The following is a 17588-nucleotide window of genomic DNA, read 5'->3' on the forward strand; positions in this document are numbered from 1 at the left end:
AATAATTGCAAGTCACAAACAAGCAAGCTTGCTGAATTGTTGTTTAATAATGGTAATGATAGCTGAACTAAAATTATGCTGTACACATTACTGTTTAAATGATTTTTCAATTGACAAAATAGTCAATGTTCGACTTTTCTCATAGGTATCAACAATGATAAATTAAAGCACTTTTCAAAAGTTTAACAAAAAATTTATTCGACAAGCTGATTTTTTAACAAAAGAGTTTAACAAAACATTTGTCTTCATCTTATTAAGCTGATGTATCGATAAGCATATGCTCCTGAACAATGTGCTTTTTACTTGTCAAATAAACGCCTTCAGCCCGTCATAGTTTGACTCGGAACTTTGTTCGGATTATGGGATAAATCATGGCTATAACTGTTTAGACAACCAAGTTATTAAAGAACCAAAATTTTAAACGAATCACATAAAACAAAACAGATTAGAATTATGTAGTTTTACATTGAGTGCCAAGAGACGTAATCAACACAAAATGAGGCATTTATTTATTGTTATAAGCCTGTAACAAGATATCTTGTACCTTGATAATTATATTTTTTTCTTCTGCAGCAGTTCAATTGTACGAGACGCTTGGATCGGTGCATTTGATATTTCAGTGCTGTCGTGTTTACTGAATATTGTTCCCACAGTCACCTAGATAACCAAACAACATTCAGAAATCGACACATTTCAAGTATCACTAAACATCCTTATGCTATATTTATTGAACATAATTTCAAGATTCCATGACAAAAGCATAAATAAAAAAATGCTTAACGAATCTTTGACTGAGCATGAGTAGATTACCTGAACAGATGCTGTGAATGCACCATGTCCAAGACCATACCGCACCACATATTGTCATACATTTTTAAAGATCGATATTTAATAATAAAAATAAAAACATATTCACATCGCAATTAGTTCATCTGGAAACAATATCTTCAATAAGGACCAACACTTTTTGGCCGCATTCGATACAAGTGTTCTCACCGTGCGATAAAAAACAGACAGCGAAATCAGAATGGAAAACACGTGTTTTGGGCTGAACAGCTGTTGAAGTATAAGGCGTTGTTCAGTTGATTACCACGTGCTGTGTTAATTCACCATTGCTGAACACAAGTTCAGGAGTGATCATTATTGAGCCATAGGAAGATTATGTTTTGCTTTGGGTGCTGCATCTCACTATCTCTAGGATGGCGCAGATAGGATGGCATGCGGCTGGCAATCGACAGGTCTCGAGTTCTAATCCAGATTTAGGCAATTTTATATGTAATTCTTATTGCATAATAAGTGTTCTTAACATGAGAGCAAATAATTACTCTCGTGAGAGTTTTCAACATTTTTGCATTTTATTTATTTTCAGTCATTTTTGTCAAAGCTGAATAACAACTTTCTTGTACATTTGTAAAACGCTTTTAACAACAAAAAATAAGGTGGTGCACAACGTGATGCTTTATAACTTCTCCAAATTTGTATGAACAAAACCCGAACATACACGCAGAAAAAAGCATGGTAAAATCAAAAATATTTCAGGTCAACTCAAATAAATTGTCAATTTGTTCTGGCAACAAAAATAAAACTGTTTGGAGCAAATCGAACGTCACATTTGAAGCAAATTCAATCCATTTTTGAAACAAACATGTACCTTCTGACTGGTTATGTTAGAAACAAATGTAAAAATTTTTGTTTTTTTGTGGCAGGTCGGCCCTACGGAAATATTTGTTTTCCAATTAAATTTACAAAATTATTTCCTTCTCTAGGAAAATCCACTTCGCGCGTGGCACTTTCAATGCCAACATCATGTAGATAACATACGCTCCCGAAATCAATGGGATTTCGTGGAAACTTTTGGTGAAACTTGCCTTTTTTGCAAAAGGAAATCTTTTTTGGTGATGCAGCTGGAACTTGAGAGTTTTGTTTAAGTTTTTTTTTAAGTTTAGTCAACTGTTTTTCAAAGTTCATTATTTAAGTCATAAATGATCAAAATTTCATTGCATTCGGTTCATTGAATCCGGAGATATAGCAGCTCAAAATTGGCTATCGGATAATTATACCTTTTTCTAGAACCTTTATAACTTTGTGTAGAATGGCCCGATCCTTCCCAAATTTTGACCACTGATACACAACTAGTTGATGAACTTACAGTGAAAATTTGAGAATATTTGATGCCCTTTTCGAAAAGTTACAGCGAGTTGAACATTTTTTGAAAAGTGAATATTTTGCCTGTCCCAGTTATTTTGAGTATCCCCTGTATAATCGTAGGACTGTGGATTTCGCATCGTTTAGGATAGTACTAGACAACAAATGGAAATCTCGTGCCTTAGATCCTTGTACTTGGCCAATCAATGTTAAAATTAGAGAATTCATCAATAGACATAACGATACTTGTAGACCTGTAATATACTAAAATTAATTGTTTTTCAATGTGCGCGTTTAAGTGAGTTGATGTATGCTAGTTTTGAATTTCTAATATGTAGATGCTTGTGAAATCTGTGTTGAAAATGTTGTGTAATATATTTTTTTTGTATATTGTATAAGTTGATTGTTGTATTATTTTTAAGATATTCAATAAGACTAACAAAGTCAGTTGAATTATTTGAATAAATAAATAAATAAATAAATAAATAAGCTATGAGCACTTCCATAGTAATGAACTGAGATCTTCCTCTACACATAACCATTTTGCATGTGAATATCGTGTGACAGGTACGAAAATTTAGGGCTGCTTAAAAGGCCAACAACGGGTTTCAGATTTTTCAGACCCGAACCCGACCGTACCCGAACAATTTTCAATTTCGAAATCCGGACTCAATCCGAACCCGAAAATTTTTTGTCGATCAAACCCGAACCCGACCCAAATCCGAAAAAAAATCTATCAATGAACCCGACCAAAACCCGAATCCAAAAATTATTGTTAAATGTCTCGTGTATGACAACAAAAATATTTTTCTTAATACTGATTTATCTACACTGGCTCTCTCTCTCTCTTCTTGGCGTAACGTTCTCACTGGGACAAAGCCTGCTTCTCAGCTTCGTGTTCTATGAGCACTTCCACAGTTATTAACTGAGAACTTCCTCTGCCAATGACCATTTTGCATGTGTATATCGTGTGGCAGGCACGAAGATACTGTATGCCCAAGGAAGTCAAGGAAATTTCCTTTACGAAAAGATCCTGGACCGACCGGGAAACGAACCCGTCACCCTCAGCACGGTCATGCTGATTACCCATGCGTTTACCGCCTTGGCTATATGGTCCCTACACTGGCACCACACCCAAATTTAACCCGACGTTATTCAAACCCTACCAAACCAGTACCCGAGAGTTTTGAGATTTTTCAAACCCGAACCCGGCCCGTACCCGTCGGGGTTTGAAAACCCGACCCTGATAAAAAATATCATACAAATACGATAAATTTTCTTGTTACAACACCGTTTTTTCGAAAATTATTCACCATTAAACGTATTGTAATTTGCACAGCACACTCACTATCACCCCTATTGTTCTATACCATTCGACGAGTGGTAAATGTCACTTTTACAATAAAAACCCAGATTAATCCACCTAGTGGTGATAGTGCCTTTCTCGTCAAACATGTACCCATAATATTTCCTTGGTTGGGATACGACTGGGATTATTTTGCTTCAGAATGTTGGCTTCAGCCTTTTGGGGGAATCGAAGACACTAGTTTATGATTTTTTCCGACGTTTCGATCTGTATGGGGCCTTTTCAAGGGTTCAATCGGTCAAGGTTTCCTAGTCATGATGGCCTTGCCTAACTTAAAAATGTCATACGAAAGTTTTGGTATTTATTGAGTCCGATCAGTTTGAAACCGTCGTGATGTGGACAATCTCCTACCTATCGGGCGGTTTAGAATTCGGTCCCTGTTTTTGGAATCTTCTACTATTGTTTGTTTAGCTAGATTCTGTGCTAGGGCCATCATTCCGAAGCATGATCTTTCCGTCGACGTAATGCGAACTGTTCCTGAATCCTGAGAAAACCTTATTTAGAGAAGCAATAATTTTAATAAAATTGGAAAATTTATTAGTTGAACATATTCCGACGTTACGTTAAACGTATAGACTGGGCTGAAAAATATCAGAATTTTCAGTTGACTGCTTGAGCACCTTCACTATCACTGAAGACAGATCAACATCAAGACGATAATTACAAGCTAGGATATAACGTCTTTCACAATCACAGATGACTTTATGGCAGGCCTTCTCAACCTTTCGTGGCCGCGGGCCACAAGTGATACTCCATACCAGTCGACGGGCCAGACATTAAATTTCGACATCAAATTTTGAAAGCATGAATGAAACAGTGAAATTTTGTACATCCGATTACCCGCTCTCGCGGCAAATCACAACACTGACATCATTTGGGTCATAAAATTGTGAGCAAGAATTCTTGATTTTTTGCAAAAATCACCCTGAATACTTTTTTTCTGAATTTTGCCGAACTGCAGGTTGCAACAAACAATTTGCTGAAATTCAGCAAACTTCCCTGATTCGTTCAGAAAACTCTGCTGTTCAGCAGCAACGTTTTTCTGAAATTCAGTAAATTTTGCTGAAATTCTGCTTCAAATTTGGCTGTACCTTTCAAGTTTTTAATTTTTAAATTTATGTATTTAAATTTTTTAATCTTTGAAAATTTTTAACAAAACACTCTACCTATTTCGAGTTTAATTTTAATATAAAATTTTATTTAAATATGAAATATCTTCAAATATTTCAATCCTTGGGCCAAGTTTCATTCATCGATTCCGCGGGCCTATGTTGGACAGCCCTGCTTTACGGTCTTCGACATAGTTTTTTCTTCACACTTTAGGCTATATTTTATTATCATAGGTTACAAAATTCATGTAAAATTTGACAAAAAATGCAAGCAAGTGAAATTACCCATACTAAATCCCAGAAGAAAATTCCCAGTAGTTTTAGAAGGAAAAGAGGATTGAAAAAACTTTCTCCGGGGATGATGCGATAATTTTCTCATATAACGTTGACCTATCCTACTGTATATTTTTACACCTCAGTGATTTGATGAGATTGCTTTAGTACAAATAAACAGACATATCATTTGTAACATATTGCTATTATATTCATCGTTAAGAAAAAATAATCGTCGAATGCTAATCAGGTTGCGTTTCACTGCGGCTTGATGTTGGTAGTGAGTAGACGTCAAACGAGCAACAACGATTAATATTTGTTTCAACCGTTTAAAACAAGGACGATGGAGAGTGAGTAGAGTAAGACGTCTGTATGTATGTGGCCTTAGTTAAGTCAAGATTTTGTTTTCTTACACATATTTATCGCTTGCATTGACTTTGTTCATTTTTGAAGTTCCTGCGAAGCACCCTAGGAAGCACCCAATGCTGGTTTTGCATCACTATCGGTAGCCTCTAATGTGGTCTGAGCCTATTTTCTTGCTAATCGTTCCTCATGGTTTAAAAAAAGACCGCGGTGCGATGTGTCGCATGCATAGGTTTGGTTCTTTTTGGCATTTGGCCACTTCCGGCTGGACACCCTAGATCGGTCCTGGAACACTATCGGTAGCCTTTATAAAGATCTTCGTTCTGGTCTGAGCCTATTATCTGACTAATCGTTCATCACGTTATTTAAAAAGAGGCTGTTTAATGTGCCACAGGCATGGGTTTTGATATCTACTACATTTGACCACTTCCAGCGGGACACCCAGAACCGGTTCCGGAACTCTATCGGTTGATCCAAATATGATCTGAAACTATTCTCTTTTATTAACCGTTTATCAGGTTGCCTGAAGAGCTTGCGATTTGATGCATCGCATGTAAGGGGTTGGTTAACTTTTATACTTGGCTATTTCCGGCGTGACATCTGGAACCGGTTCAGTAACACTACCGGTTCCGATATGGTCTGAGAATGTTTCCCTGCCCACTGTTCATCAGGCTATCGAAAGAGCCGCTGTTTGTTGTATCGCATGCATGGGTTTGGTTCACTTTCATATTTAGCCACTTCCGGCGGAACATCCAGAACCGGTTCTGGCACACTACCGGTTCAGATATGGTCCGAGAATAATTTCCTGCCTACTGTTCATCAGGCTATCGAGAAAGCCGCTGTTTGATGTATCGCATGCATGGGTTTGGTTCACTTTCATATTTAGCCAGTTCCGGCGGAACACCCAGAACCGGTTCCGGATTACTACCGGTTCAGATATGGTCTGGGAATGTTTTCCTGCCTACTGTTTATCAGGTTACCGAAAAACCCGCTGTTTGATGTGTCGCATGTATGGCTTTGGTTCACATTCATATTTGGCCACTTCCGGCGGATCACCCGGAACCGGTTCCGGAACACTACCGGTTCAGATATGGTCCGAGAATATTTTCCTGCCTACTGTTCATCAGGCTATCGAAAAAGCCGCTGTTTGATGTATCGCTTGCATGGGTTTGGTTCACATTCATATTTGGCCACTTCCGGCGGAACAACCAGAACCGGTTCCGGAATACTACCGGTTCAGATATGGTCTGAGAATGTTTTCCTGCCTACTGTTTATCAGGTTATCGAAAAATCCGCTGTTTGATGTGTCGCATGAAGGGTTTGGTTCACTTTCATATTTGGCCACTTCCGGCGGGTCACCCGGAACCGGTTCCGGAACACTACCGGTTCAGATATGGCCCGAGACTATTTTCCTGTTTACCGTTCATCATGTTTTCGAAAGTGCCGTGGTTTGATGTGTCGCATGAATGGGTTTGTAGCGTTTTCATATCTGGCCCCTTCCTGGGGTACCGATCCGGAACACCTAAATGGCCATAACTCCGGAACGGCTGGACCGATCCGAATCATTTTCAATAGGAAACAATGGGACCAGATTCCGCGTCGAATGAACCATTGGTCATTAAAATCGGTTGAGGTTTAGTGCCAAAAAGTGATGTGAGTTTTTTTTGTACACACACATACACACACACATACATACACACACACACATACATACACACACACAGACATCACCTCAATTCGTCGAGCTGAGTTGATTGGTATATGTGACTCGACCCTCCGGGCCTTCTATCAAAAAGTCATTTTTGGAGTGAACATATAGCCTTTCCAGTACACTTAGTGTACGAGAAAGGCAAAAATGGTGGTCGTTATGTATCTTAACCATAAAATTTTGAGAAAATTTTCATACATTTTTTCGCGGAAAACAGTACAATGTATTGTGTTTTTATGAGACATTTTTAGGGCATTTTTGCAAAAGAAAACAATATATCCTAATGTTTTTTCATTGTTCTTACAATACAAATACAATAAATTGAATGACGTCAAATGAATCGTTGTTACAATCAAAATACAATAATATTTGATGTTATTTGTAAGCAGTTTTCGCTATTGAAAACCCATAGATTTTATATTTCCGGCTTACATTTATATCCAGCATTTACGAGTACTAAAGGCCGCCAGAATGATATGCACACTTTATGATAAGAATCAAACACTCTGATGTCTGGTATGTATTGCTTGGCATCTGTTGATAAGATCTATCATCAATCTTTTCAAATAACTGCCAAATATCACAAGTCAGACCTCAGGTCATATGATCCATGCCATAAATCGTTCACAATTTATAAGGCCATGTGTAAATGCTGGAGAAGAATGTTACTGAGAAATATGAATTCTATGGTTTTTCAAAGGCGAAATCTGTTAACATATTGCGCATTTCCCACCCCACTGGACCCCTTCGCAGTTAGTATAAGTGCGGAATCGTGAATAAAACTGCGATTTTGCATTGAATCGTGTCGGTGTCTTCTGCGCACTTATTCAGCATCTTGTAATGCATAAGTGCGCAGACAACAGCAACACGATTCGATGCCAAATCGCAGTTTTATTCACGATCCCGCACTTATACTAACTGCGAAAGGGGTCCAGTGAGGTGTGAAGTGCGTAATAACAATAAATATTATTGCATGTTTATTTTAACATCGGTTCAATAGAACCCATTAAACTAATTGTAGTTGTATTGTTATCAAGGGTAGTTTCTGTTTACTAGATTCATTTAATTTATTGGAAAACAACAGAAAAATCATTGTTCATATTTTTCTTCTCGTAACGTCCTCACTTGGATAAACCTGTTTTACAGCAAGTGTTCGCTAAGTACTTCCTCAGTTATTAATTGACAGCCTCCTCTGCCAACATATACTGTACTCAAATTCAAAACGAAAATTAAAAAAAAATATGTCAAGTGATTTTGTATTTGATTATACAGAGTAAAATAACATGATCCAAGTAACAATAATATGTATTGTTATTTATTTGTGACGAATTGTTTTTAAGTGTAATTAAAGAAACGGACACGTTTAATGCTTCCAGTGAGCTATTTGCTCTTTGAAGGAAACACGACACTAGACAACGGACTAGCATGCAACGCCCAGTGGCACAGCCGAAAACTTTTCCTGACAGCTGCGGCGGGAATCGAACCCGCGCTCCTTAGCACGATGCGTCTAAAGGCTTGGTGACCTTAGCCGCACGACCACGAAGCCACACAATTAACCTTCCAGGACGCGCGCCATCAAGCAACCGAAACTGCACCGCGCTCGCGCTGTATACGAAAAGCGAGGTTTTTTGGTGGTGTTGTACTTTTTACAACAGCGCGCGCGTGCGCTGAAGGGTTAAGAAATAAACTCTTTTTTAATAAAAAAAAAGTCCATGAGAACTTTGCAGGCACTTTTCCAACTGTATAAAAACAACTTAATTTATTTTTTACTAATAGTTATGTACTTTGAATTGTTAAAGAACGATTGAAAAACAATCGAATTAATTAGTCACTAATAAAGCTAATGTTCACTTATTGTACGAACTATATCGGCTTGATTTCTATTGTAAAAGTAACCATATATCTACTGTGTGTTTGATTGTGAACAATAAAACCAGTCATACATTAATAATATTTACCATGCAATGAATGGTCATTTTTTATCCGGGGAAACCTGACCATCTCTAGTAGGCGCATTTCAATTTATTCATTTCAGAATTGGAGTATAAGACTTTCAACAATATATTTGATGCCACTAAGGCCTCAAAATTTCATTGCATTCGGTTCATTGAATCCGGATTGCATTGCATTCGGTTCATTGAATCCGGAGATATAACAGCTCAAAGTTCGCTTTCGGTAATCATTCCTTTTCAAGAATCTTTCTAACTTCGTGCAGAGTAACCCGCTTTTCCAAATTTGGATCACTGATACACAACAGTTGATCAACTTACAGTGAAAATTTTAGAATATTAAGTGTACTTTTCGACAAGTTACAGCAAGTCGAATATTTTTTGTAAAGTGAAAATTTTGCCTGTCCCTATCTTTTGTCTATAGTGTGAGGGCGTTTTGCCCCGAGGGTGCGTATTTCCGAACTTTATTTTGATACCTAAAATCAATTTCAAAGAGATTATTTGATATCACCTTCAGTGTTGGTAAAAACTCAAATTCTCAAATCTCATGGTTGAGTTGTTTCATGCGCGATTCTTGACTCGCCAAACTCACCGCTGGAAAAATCATGCATGAGTTGACTCGCGATTTCACTCATTCCTTTATTTCTTGGTGTTCTTATTATTTAAATCAAAGTTTTTAGGACTACACGATAGAACGAAAGCAAATCTAGCGTACAGTAACATTGAATGCCGTTCAAATTGATTTGGATTCGTTTTACAAGCGAATGAGATTTCGGCGCTTGACTCGTGAGAGCGAGATTTTGCATGAAAATCTCGCGCGTGAGAAAATGATTCAGAATCGCGCGCGAGTTTGCTCACGCAGGAGCGGTTCATGAGTCTGCTTTGAGTGTGATTTTACCATCACTGATCACCTTTTGACAGCTGGGAAACTGCTTGACGGCTTCGCCCAGTACAAAACCGCCGAGGGGTTTTCATCAATTCACTTTCATACAAATTTCAAATTGATTTGGGCCCGAGACTACCAGAAAATCAATAGGGGAACTGCGGGCATAACGCCCCCCGGGGGCAAAACGCCTTCACGCGATCCCATCATATTGTGGATGTTTTCGTTAGATGCAAGCGAACTAGAACAAAAACTGAGCAGGTCTAGCCCAAGAACGGCTTATATAGGGCACTGCATGATATTCTCTCCTTCTCTTTCACTCTCACATAAATTTTGTAAACAACAAGGCCAAGAAACGTCAAAATTCCATATAAAATCAAAACATTGTAGTGCCTTATTGTCTAAAGAAAATCTGCCCATTAAAAAAACACGCGCCTCCTACCCCTTCATTTGCTGCTGGGTAGAGTACGATGGAGCATCCTGGTATTTCACTTCGATGGGGCCTCAGGTATTTCCACACACGTTTCAAGTCAAAGCGGAAAATGCCAGCGGGCGTTTTGCTTCACCTCAAAAGGTGTTTTGCCTCCTACAATTTTCCGGCACCCAAAAGGTAACACTTTTTTGAGTTGGTTATTTGAATGGGAAATTTCGGTTTCCGGCGGGCTAAAACTTGAAGTATCTTATGCAAGGGAGTAAACTGCTCTCTAATGCTCAATACGACCTTAAAATAAGCATCATTTGAGGTTTATGATCACATATGCTTAGCCGGGGCATGCCCCTCCTTCCCCTATTGACACTTTTCTATCTGATCTACGTAATTGCTGTTTTGATAGAATATACTACTGTTCTGAAGTCAATGAAAAATTTACATGCTTTGACAAAATGTTGTTTTATACTATTGGTAGGCACGCTCTTTTGAAGAAAAAGGTTGCGAGAGGTCATAGTTATCCATGGATAAATAACTATATCAATCGAATGTTTGAAAATCTTTCTGAAGCTTATGAGTGCTGGAAAAAAAATGATACTCGGAAATGGAAGAAGAAACTTGTTTACGAAATCAAACGCGCGAAACGCGAATACTTCAATTAATAACTTAACGCGGACTTACCCGCCAAAACGTTATGGAAAAATATAGAACGCTTAGGACTGACGCAAACGATTCTGATGGTACTGAGTCACAATCAGAGTTCTCTTTTCGTGGAGTAACTTGCAACGAAGTTTTCGAAAAATTTGCTACGGCATCGTGTGATTCGATTGGAGATAACTTCATTCCTTTAAATATCCTTACCAGTTACCTTACCGTTCGTTACTATTTTGATAAATTATTGTATAACATGCAATCAGTTTCCAGAAGCTTGAAAAATTACAAAAATCAGAAACTATCTCAACCTCGCTAAAGAAGCCAATTGAAATGTACTATATCTTGGAAAAACTTTAAAAAACGGCAAATGAGTCAATCAAAATAAGCTGTAGCATTTCAGCAAAGTTATTCAACATGATGCAGTAAAAATTTGTGTCGAAGGTTGTTATAAATAATAGAAATATAAAACATTTGAGGGTTTCAGCAGAAATACTTAATAAATTCCATATATTGACAATTTTGTCTGAATGCAATGTATTCTAATTTGTATTCTTGTGTGATGAATATTGATTCTGAGAAGTGCATATAGAAATCCGTAATAATTCACAAGATATAATCGTTTATGACCAGTTTTAGCCTGCAACTGGAATAAACTAAAAGTTCGAACTCGAGGCGGACCAGCCAGCCCTTGGCTAAAGCCTCGTTAATAATGATAATAAAAAAAAAACAAACTAAACCAAAAAAATAAAAATTTGATGGGAACTTTTAGTAACTGAGGTCAAAATGCTGTGTTGTCTAAGAGACCCGTTAAAATTATTGAATTAGTCAATTACAACTTGAACTACATTTGGTACCGTAAACTGGGGTGTAGTTGATCAGTGGGGTGAACCTGATCACTCAATTACCCGCGGATAGCGACTTTCAAGAAGGTTGCCATGTCATTTTAATGTTACGTCATTGGATTGCGAATGGTTAAAATAGAACTGTTGCTTCCTTGAAAGTCAATATCCGCGGGTAATTGAGTGATCTGGTTCACCCCACTGATCAACTACACCCCAGTTTACGGTACTTTCTTGCTATCATCTTCTTGTCTTAATTATGTTCATTTCTATGAGAAAAGAAACAAAATTTCAGGAGCAATAACTAATCCTAAAGACACAATTTTTGTAATTAAAATCTGCATTGATAAAAGATCTTAATTAATTAGAGGTAAATACTGTTTGAATATCAGCGTAAGAGATAAACATATAGATAACATGATGAGATGGTTCAATGCTGCAGCCTCAAATGTTTAATGCAAATTAGCTTCGCAATTCCTTTTTGCAAATGATATATAGCTGCTTTCCAGAAGGATTGATATGATAGCGCGCTGCAGCGGTACGCCTAGACTCTTATTAGAATTGGATGATGCATACATACCATAACTTCGAATACTTAGGCGACAATGCCATCCGAAAACATCGCATAAATATGATGCATTTCTAAAGCAAATTTGCTGCGTGCATTTTACAGCCAGGTTTGACTGTGTTCCGGAATTGTGAATAATTACAGCTTTGATGTAGGTTCGTTCTCATTCCTCAGAATTCCAATGCATAGTTCATAAGGAAACTAGGCATCCGAGTGAGTTGCTATCACACTGTTTGTAGAGAAAATTAGCGGTGTCGAGACGCGAAAACTGTTGCACGTGAACTGGCTGTGGCTTTGAATCACAGGTTTCATCTTCGTTTAATTTATTCGCACAAATCGTATCGCGAGCGTATTATGCGAGTGTGCTATCAAACACCGAATACTGAGGGAAATCTCTGCTTTTCTCACTTGATTTATTTTAATCAGTCGTTCCATTGTTCCGGTTCGAAACAATTGAACTGTTTAATTAAAAAATGGTATAATTACGATTTCTTCAACATGACTTCGGATGATGCTCTACTCCATATAACCACACAATTATAGCGAATAGATCAGGTCTGGATGCGCGAATCACTATGCACTCTATGCAGTAGCGGGTACTACTGGGCGCGAAACGCGAGGGCTTAGAATCACGCGATGCTGAGACTCGAGTACACTAGAGGCTTTCCTAGCACCACCTACTCCACGATGTACACTTCTAGGCAGACCAATGTAGACTCAGCGAGTGATCGAAATTGGCCCATTATTTATAAACTTAGATCTCCTAATTGACCACCCGATTGTCTTACAGGCTTACAGGGCTTTGCCAGGAATGCGTGTATTCTAATCAACCAGTTCCGTAGCCAGAAACAGTTTTGGGTGGGATTCACTTGGCATGGAACTTGGTTTTGGTCTTAATGGAAACCGTAAATGCAAATGTAAAGTACTTAACAATTCTAAAGGTAGCCTATTACGTTAAATGTGGTCGAAACTATAATTTTGTTATTGGTCTTGCTTTTCAATGTAAATAATGGTAATTTGGGAGTTTTCTTTAAGAAACATTGTTTCTTAACAACTTGTATAGAAATGACATTGAATTAAAGCATGGGCTTGTTAGAATCCTTTCGCATGGAATATTTTATAGTGACGCTCTAAATCAGGGGTTCCCAACCTTTTTGAGGTGGAGATCCCTTTTAAGAATTGTCAAAACATCTGGGGCTTAATGAAAATAAAAAAATGAATTAAATGAACGAAACCGAGTTTTTTTTTTGGTACAGTGACGTAGAAAGAAATTTACTGTGGGAGGGATTTTCGAAGGTCAATGATACTTTTTTTTATTCGACACTTTCATTTCGTAAACAATGATGTTGCGCACCCAATTTGAATCTAAGCTGAAAAATAGCGGCGCAGCCGAAATTTTTTTTCTTCTAACGGCGTTTTGTACTGAATATTTGTTCCTCAAATTGTGGCTTTTGGGAGTGGCGGTATACAAAATTAAAAATTGGTATAATTTGCAAAAAATAGAATAAAAATTAAACATATTTTTTGGTAACATCGCGGCCCCCCCTGAACTGTCTTCACGGCTCCAGGGGGCCGCGGACCACCGGTTGGGAACCTGTGCTCTAAATGATCACAATCAGTATTTTTTTGGCAGCAGTCGTCCACGTGATCAGGTAGGACAGTCGCGAAAAATGTTAATGACGCCAAAATGGATCCAATTGACGTGAACGTGCCTCGAACGCAATTAAAGAAATAACATTCGAAATTATAGAAGTTAGGTAATATAGAGCGTTTTTTTAAATAAAGATTACCTTTATTTGCGGAATGATTATAAAAAAATAATAGATGGAAGAACAGTAATATATTATTATGTAAAGATTATATTAATGTATGCGTCAAGTTGAAGATGAATTTCAAACGGTGTACATTTGATTGATAAACATTTGAATGCAAAATTGTGAAGAACTTTCAGTACAATGTTTCCTCAAAATTTAATTAAAACTGAATTTCTTGGGTCAAAACATGATTTTAATAAAAAATGCTTAAAAATTTCATAAATATCAAATTTCATATTTATTTATTGAACAAGGTAAACCAAAATGTCAAAAAATTTTGCAGGTTAAGCGAGCTGCTGATGCCTTATAATTCAAAAAAAAAAAAAATAGTAAAACGGTTGCAATTTAAATGATTTCATTTAAATATTTCACAGAATTATATAAAAACCTTGGATTATTGTTGGAATTACAAAATTTTCAAAAATGGTTTGTTAAGAATGTAGTGTAGTAAATTTCTGCAAACTTAAGTACAAAAATATAATGTTCAGGACTATGCTGATGGTGGATTATTCATTTCAATGCGTTTGATCATTATGTCTATGATAAAAGCTTGAAGGTCAATCTTTCACATAAGTTTTGGATGACTATTTCATCCAACAATTGAAAATGAAGTGTCTTTGGGGCAAAAAATGTCAGAATGTCGATCAAAAGTTACTTACCTTTTTCATAATTTTCCAAGGTATTTGGAGTACATAGCTCCAATAAAATCATTTTTGAGATGTGATCTAAGTGCTTGCACTTAACCGTCCCGAAAAGCAGAACACAACATAAAGACCGGGAGACTGACGGAAATTATTCTGGAATGAACTGTAAAAGGATTTTTGAATCCATTTTTGAATCTTTACCAAGAATTGTTACGGGTATAAATATTTGTTACAATTATAAGACAGAATAATTGTTTAATGTGTTCAAAGTTTAATATTCGTGCGTTCTTTGTGGTACATGTTGATTGTTGAATTTTAACTTGTAAATATTACCCTAGTATTAATTAACTTTTATAGGGTTCTGGCAGGATAGAGGCCAATGAAGTGCAATCCTATTTTGATTGCCAACATTCAGGCCATTTCGGGCCGCGATTAAGTACTAGAGACGTAAACCTTTCCCTGACACAGACTTCAAGTTATAGAGCTCTAGTATCGAAACCCGAAACGGGATGCCCAATGAGGATTAGTTTTCCTAGACAAAACCAATCTATGAACACAGTAACAACTACTGTGAACTAAAAGGCATACTGCCAACTAAAATACAATTTCAGGATGACTGATGGACCCAAACCAATACATGAAACCTCGTCATCCTGTGATCGGAAGAAGTTATCCAACTGGATAACAGGGCACGTTTATGTTATATGTTGTGTTGCGTCAACTTGTAATGTTTCTTGTTTGTGCATTTGTAACGTTCTATGTGTATCGTGAAGTGTCAATCCGTTGTAATAATTAATTTTCTTTTATTTTTGTAACATGGGTGTTGGCAATCGAAATAGGATTGCACTTCATTGGCCTCTATCCTGCCAGAACCCTATAAATGTTAATTAATACTAGGGTAATATTTACAAGTTAAAATTCAACATGTACCACAAATGAACACATTAAACAATTATTCTGTCTTATAATTGTAACAAATATTTATACCCGTAACAGAATTTCTCAAAACTCCGAGAATTTAAAGGTTTGATAAAAATCAAAATGTTTTAAGAAGATACCAGAATTCCAAGAATATTCGAAGGTTGGTATATTTTTCAGAAAAATGCCGTGCAGCAACACTTCGAAGATCCATCAAATAAAAAAATACGTACCGCTATTGAATTATATTGTTTTGGCTCAAAACCCTGCGGCGCACCAGCGAAATGTTCACGGCGCACGGGCGCACCAGGGCTCCACGGCGCACAGTTTGGGAAGCACTGTGCAACATTGTTTCGTAACTATTTGTATCATTTCATATTGAATTAAAGCATGGTCTAGTTTTTGCATGGAATGTTTTATTATGACGCTCTAATTGATCATAATCAGCATTTTTGGCAGCAGTCAGGTGGTTCAACGTGGTCAGGTACACAGCAAAAAAAAAATATGAAAATTAAACAGCACGTAAATTGAAGATCAACTGAAATTTGCGACAGAAAAATGTAAATCGCCAACATTTAACGTCAGCCGAGCAGTCCGCTGCTGGTCAGACGGCTTGTTTGCAGATTTTAAAGCATATTCGCTTTAAATTTACATGCATCTGCTATAAACCATGCCAGCCACTCTCCGTCGTCAGCTAAAGAACGGCTGCTCGCAGCTGTGGCGGTTTCCCCGTTGTCTCTCTCAGTACTCTTTGCAGCAGTCGAAGCATGTCGGGAATGCGTGCATTATGGTAGAAGCAGTTTAACTTTGACTGTCTGCTATTCAACAAGCTGAGATAGCCGAGAGAGCTCGGGCGTGCTACCCACACTCCAAGGATCTGAGTTCATTTCTCGCTCGGATCTCAAATATTCTTTATATTTTTGAACAGATATCTGCAATGTAATTTTAAGATCGCACAAAAATTTCCATCATATATGACGGGGTCCTTTTGTTACATTCGATACGTCATAATTTTACAGGTTTTTTTCGAACTGTGTAGGACAGTCGCGAAAAATGTTGGCAGACAATTAAACGTTCCATAATAAATACAAAATTTCTCAAAAATAATTCGAAAGCCCCAGTGAAGAAACAGGGGTGTTAGCAGTAATAAATATCAAAAGTTCCATAAACAAATAAAAAAAAATGCATAAATAAATCAAAAGTTTCCATAAATAATTGATTTTTGAGCAATTAAAAACGTCAAAAATGCAATGAATAAATCAACTGTTGCAATTAAAAAATCCATTTTTCCCACCAAATAACTTCGAATTTTCATAAAGAAATCCGATTTTCCATAATACATTAGAAAATCTATATATAAAAAAATGAGTTTGAAGTCCCTCCGAGGCAACAAAACTCGTGAACGGATGAACCGATCAGCTTGACTCTTGCACGGTTCGGTTCGTATTCGTGTTGGCTGTGTTTATATGTCTAAAAAGTTACGTAAAACAACTAGAAAAGTAAGAAAATTGAAAGAGTACTGATTTTTATGACCGGGGAAGAAAACCAACACGATCGAAATGAAACCAATCTAGAGTGCCATGCTGCAATGACCTTAACAATTGTCAAACCACCACAACTTGGCAAGACAAAGTTTGCCGGGACAGCTAGTTCACAATAAAAAAAATATCGAAAAAGCAATTAAAAATTAAAAAAAAAACCAACCATCCAATCCATCAATCCAAATCCATCAAAAACAAATGCAGGAAAGTATGAGACAGTGAAATGCTGAATCGCACTTATATGACTGAAACGACTGAAAATCTTGCGTAACTATGATGCAATTTACCGAGCAATTGCTTGCTGTCCGAACTCGCTATCGCTCGTCGGACCTAAAAAAGGGATAATATCTATGTCTGCATTATACCGGGCAAATTCTTCGATCTGTG

General features: G+C 37.2%; 1 protein-coding gene and 1 long non-coding RNA gene across 8 annotated transcripts in view; both read right to left on the bottom strand.

The window, feature by feature from the left end:
* The window catches only part of LOC109411550 (sodium/hydrogen exchanger 9B2), a 113829-nt gene that overhangs the window by 60281 nt on the left and 35960 nt on the right, over positions 1-17588 (bottom strand). For 2 of the 7 annotated variants that reach the window (XM_019685090.3, XM_019685086.3), the window contains exon 1: positions 12297-12731. The exons of 4 other annotated variants lie outside the window; for them this stretch is intronic. Coding sequence is in view for 2 of the 3 variants with exons in the window: in XM_019685086.3 (XP_019540631.1) it covers positions 12297-12343 (47 nt within the window). In the remaining variant the exon portion in view is untranslated. Of the gene's footprint in view, positions 1-12296; positions 12732-12770; positions 13022-17588 lie in introns of those variants that run through there. One more of the 7 variants, XM_019685087.3, reaches the window with a different exon arrangement.
* LOC134288048 (uncharacterized) lies at positions 7408-11078 on the bottom strand. Its single transcript, XR_009997727.1, has 2 exons — positions 9825-11078; positions 7408-9424 (listed from the first exon to the last, which is right to left on the bottom strand). It is a non-coding gene; the product is annotated as an uncharacterized LOC134288048 (long non-coding RNA).

Source organism: Aedes albopictus, chromosome 2, assembly GCF_035046485.1.
Source record: "Aedes albopictus strain Foshan chromosome 2, AalbF5, whole genome shotgun sequence".
Taxonomy (NCBI): domain Eukaryota; kingdom Metazoa; phylum Arthropoda; class Insecta; order Diptera; family Culicidae; genus Aedes; species Aedes albopictus.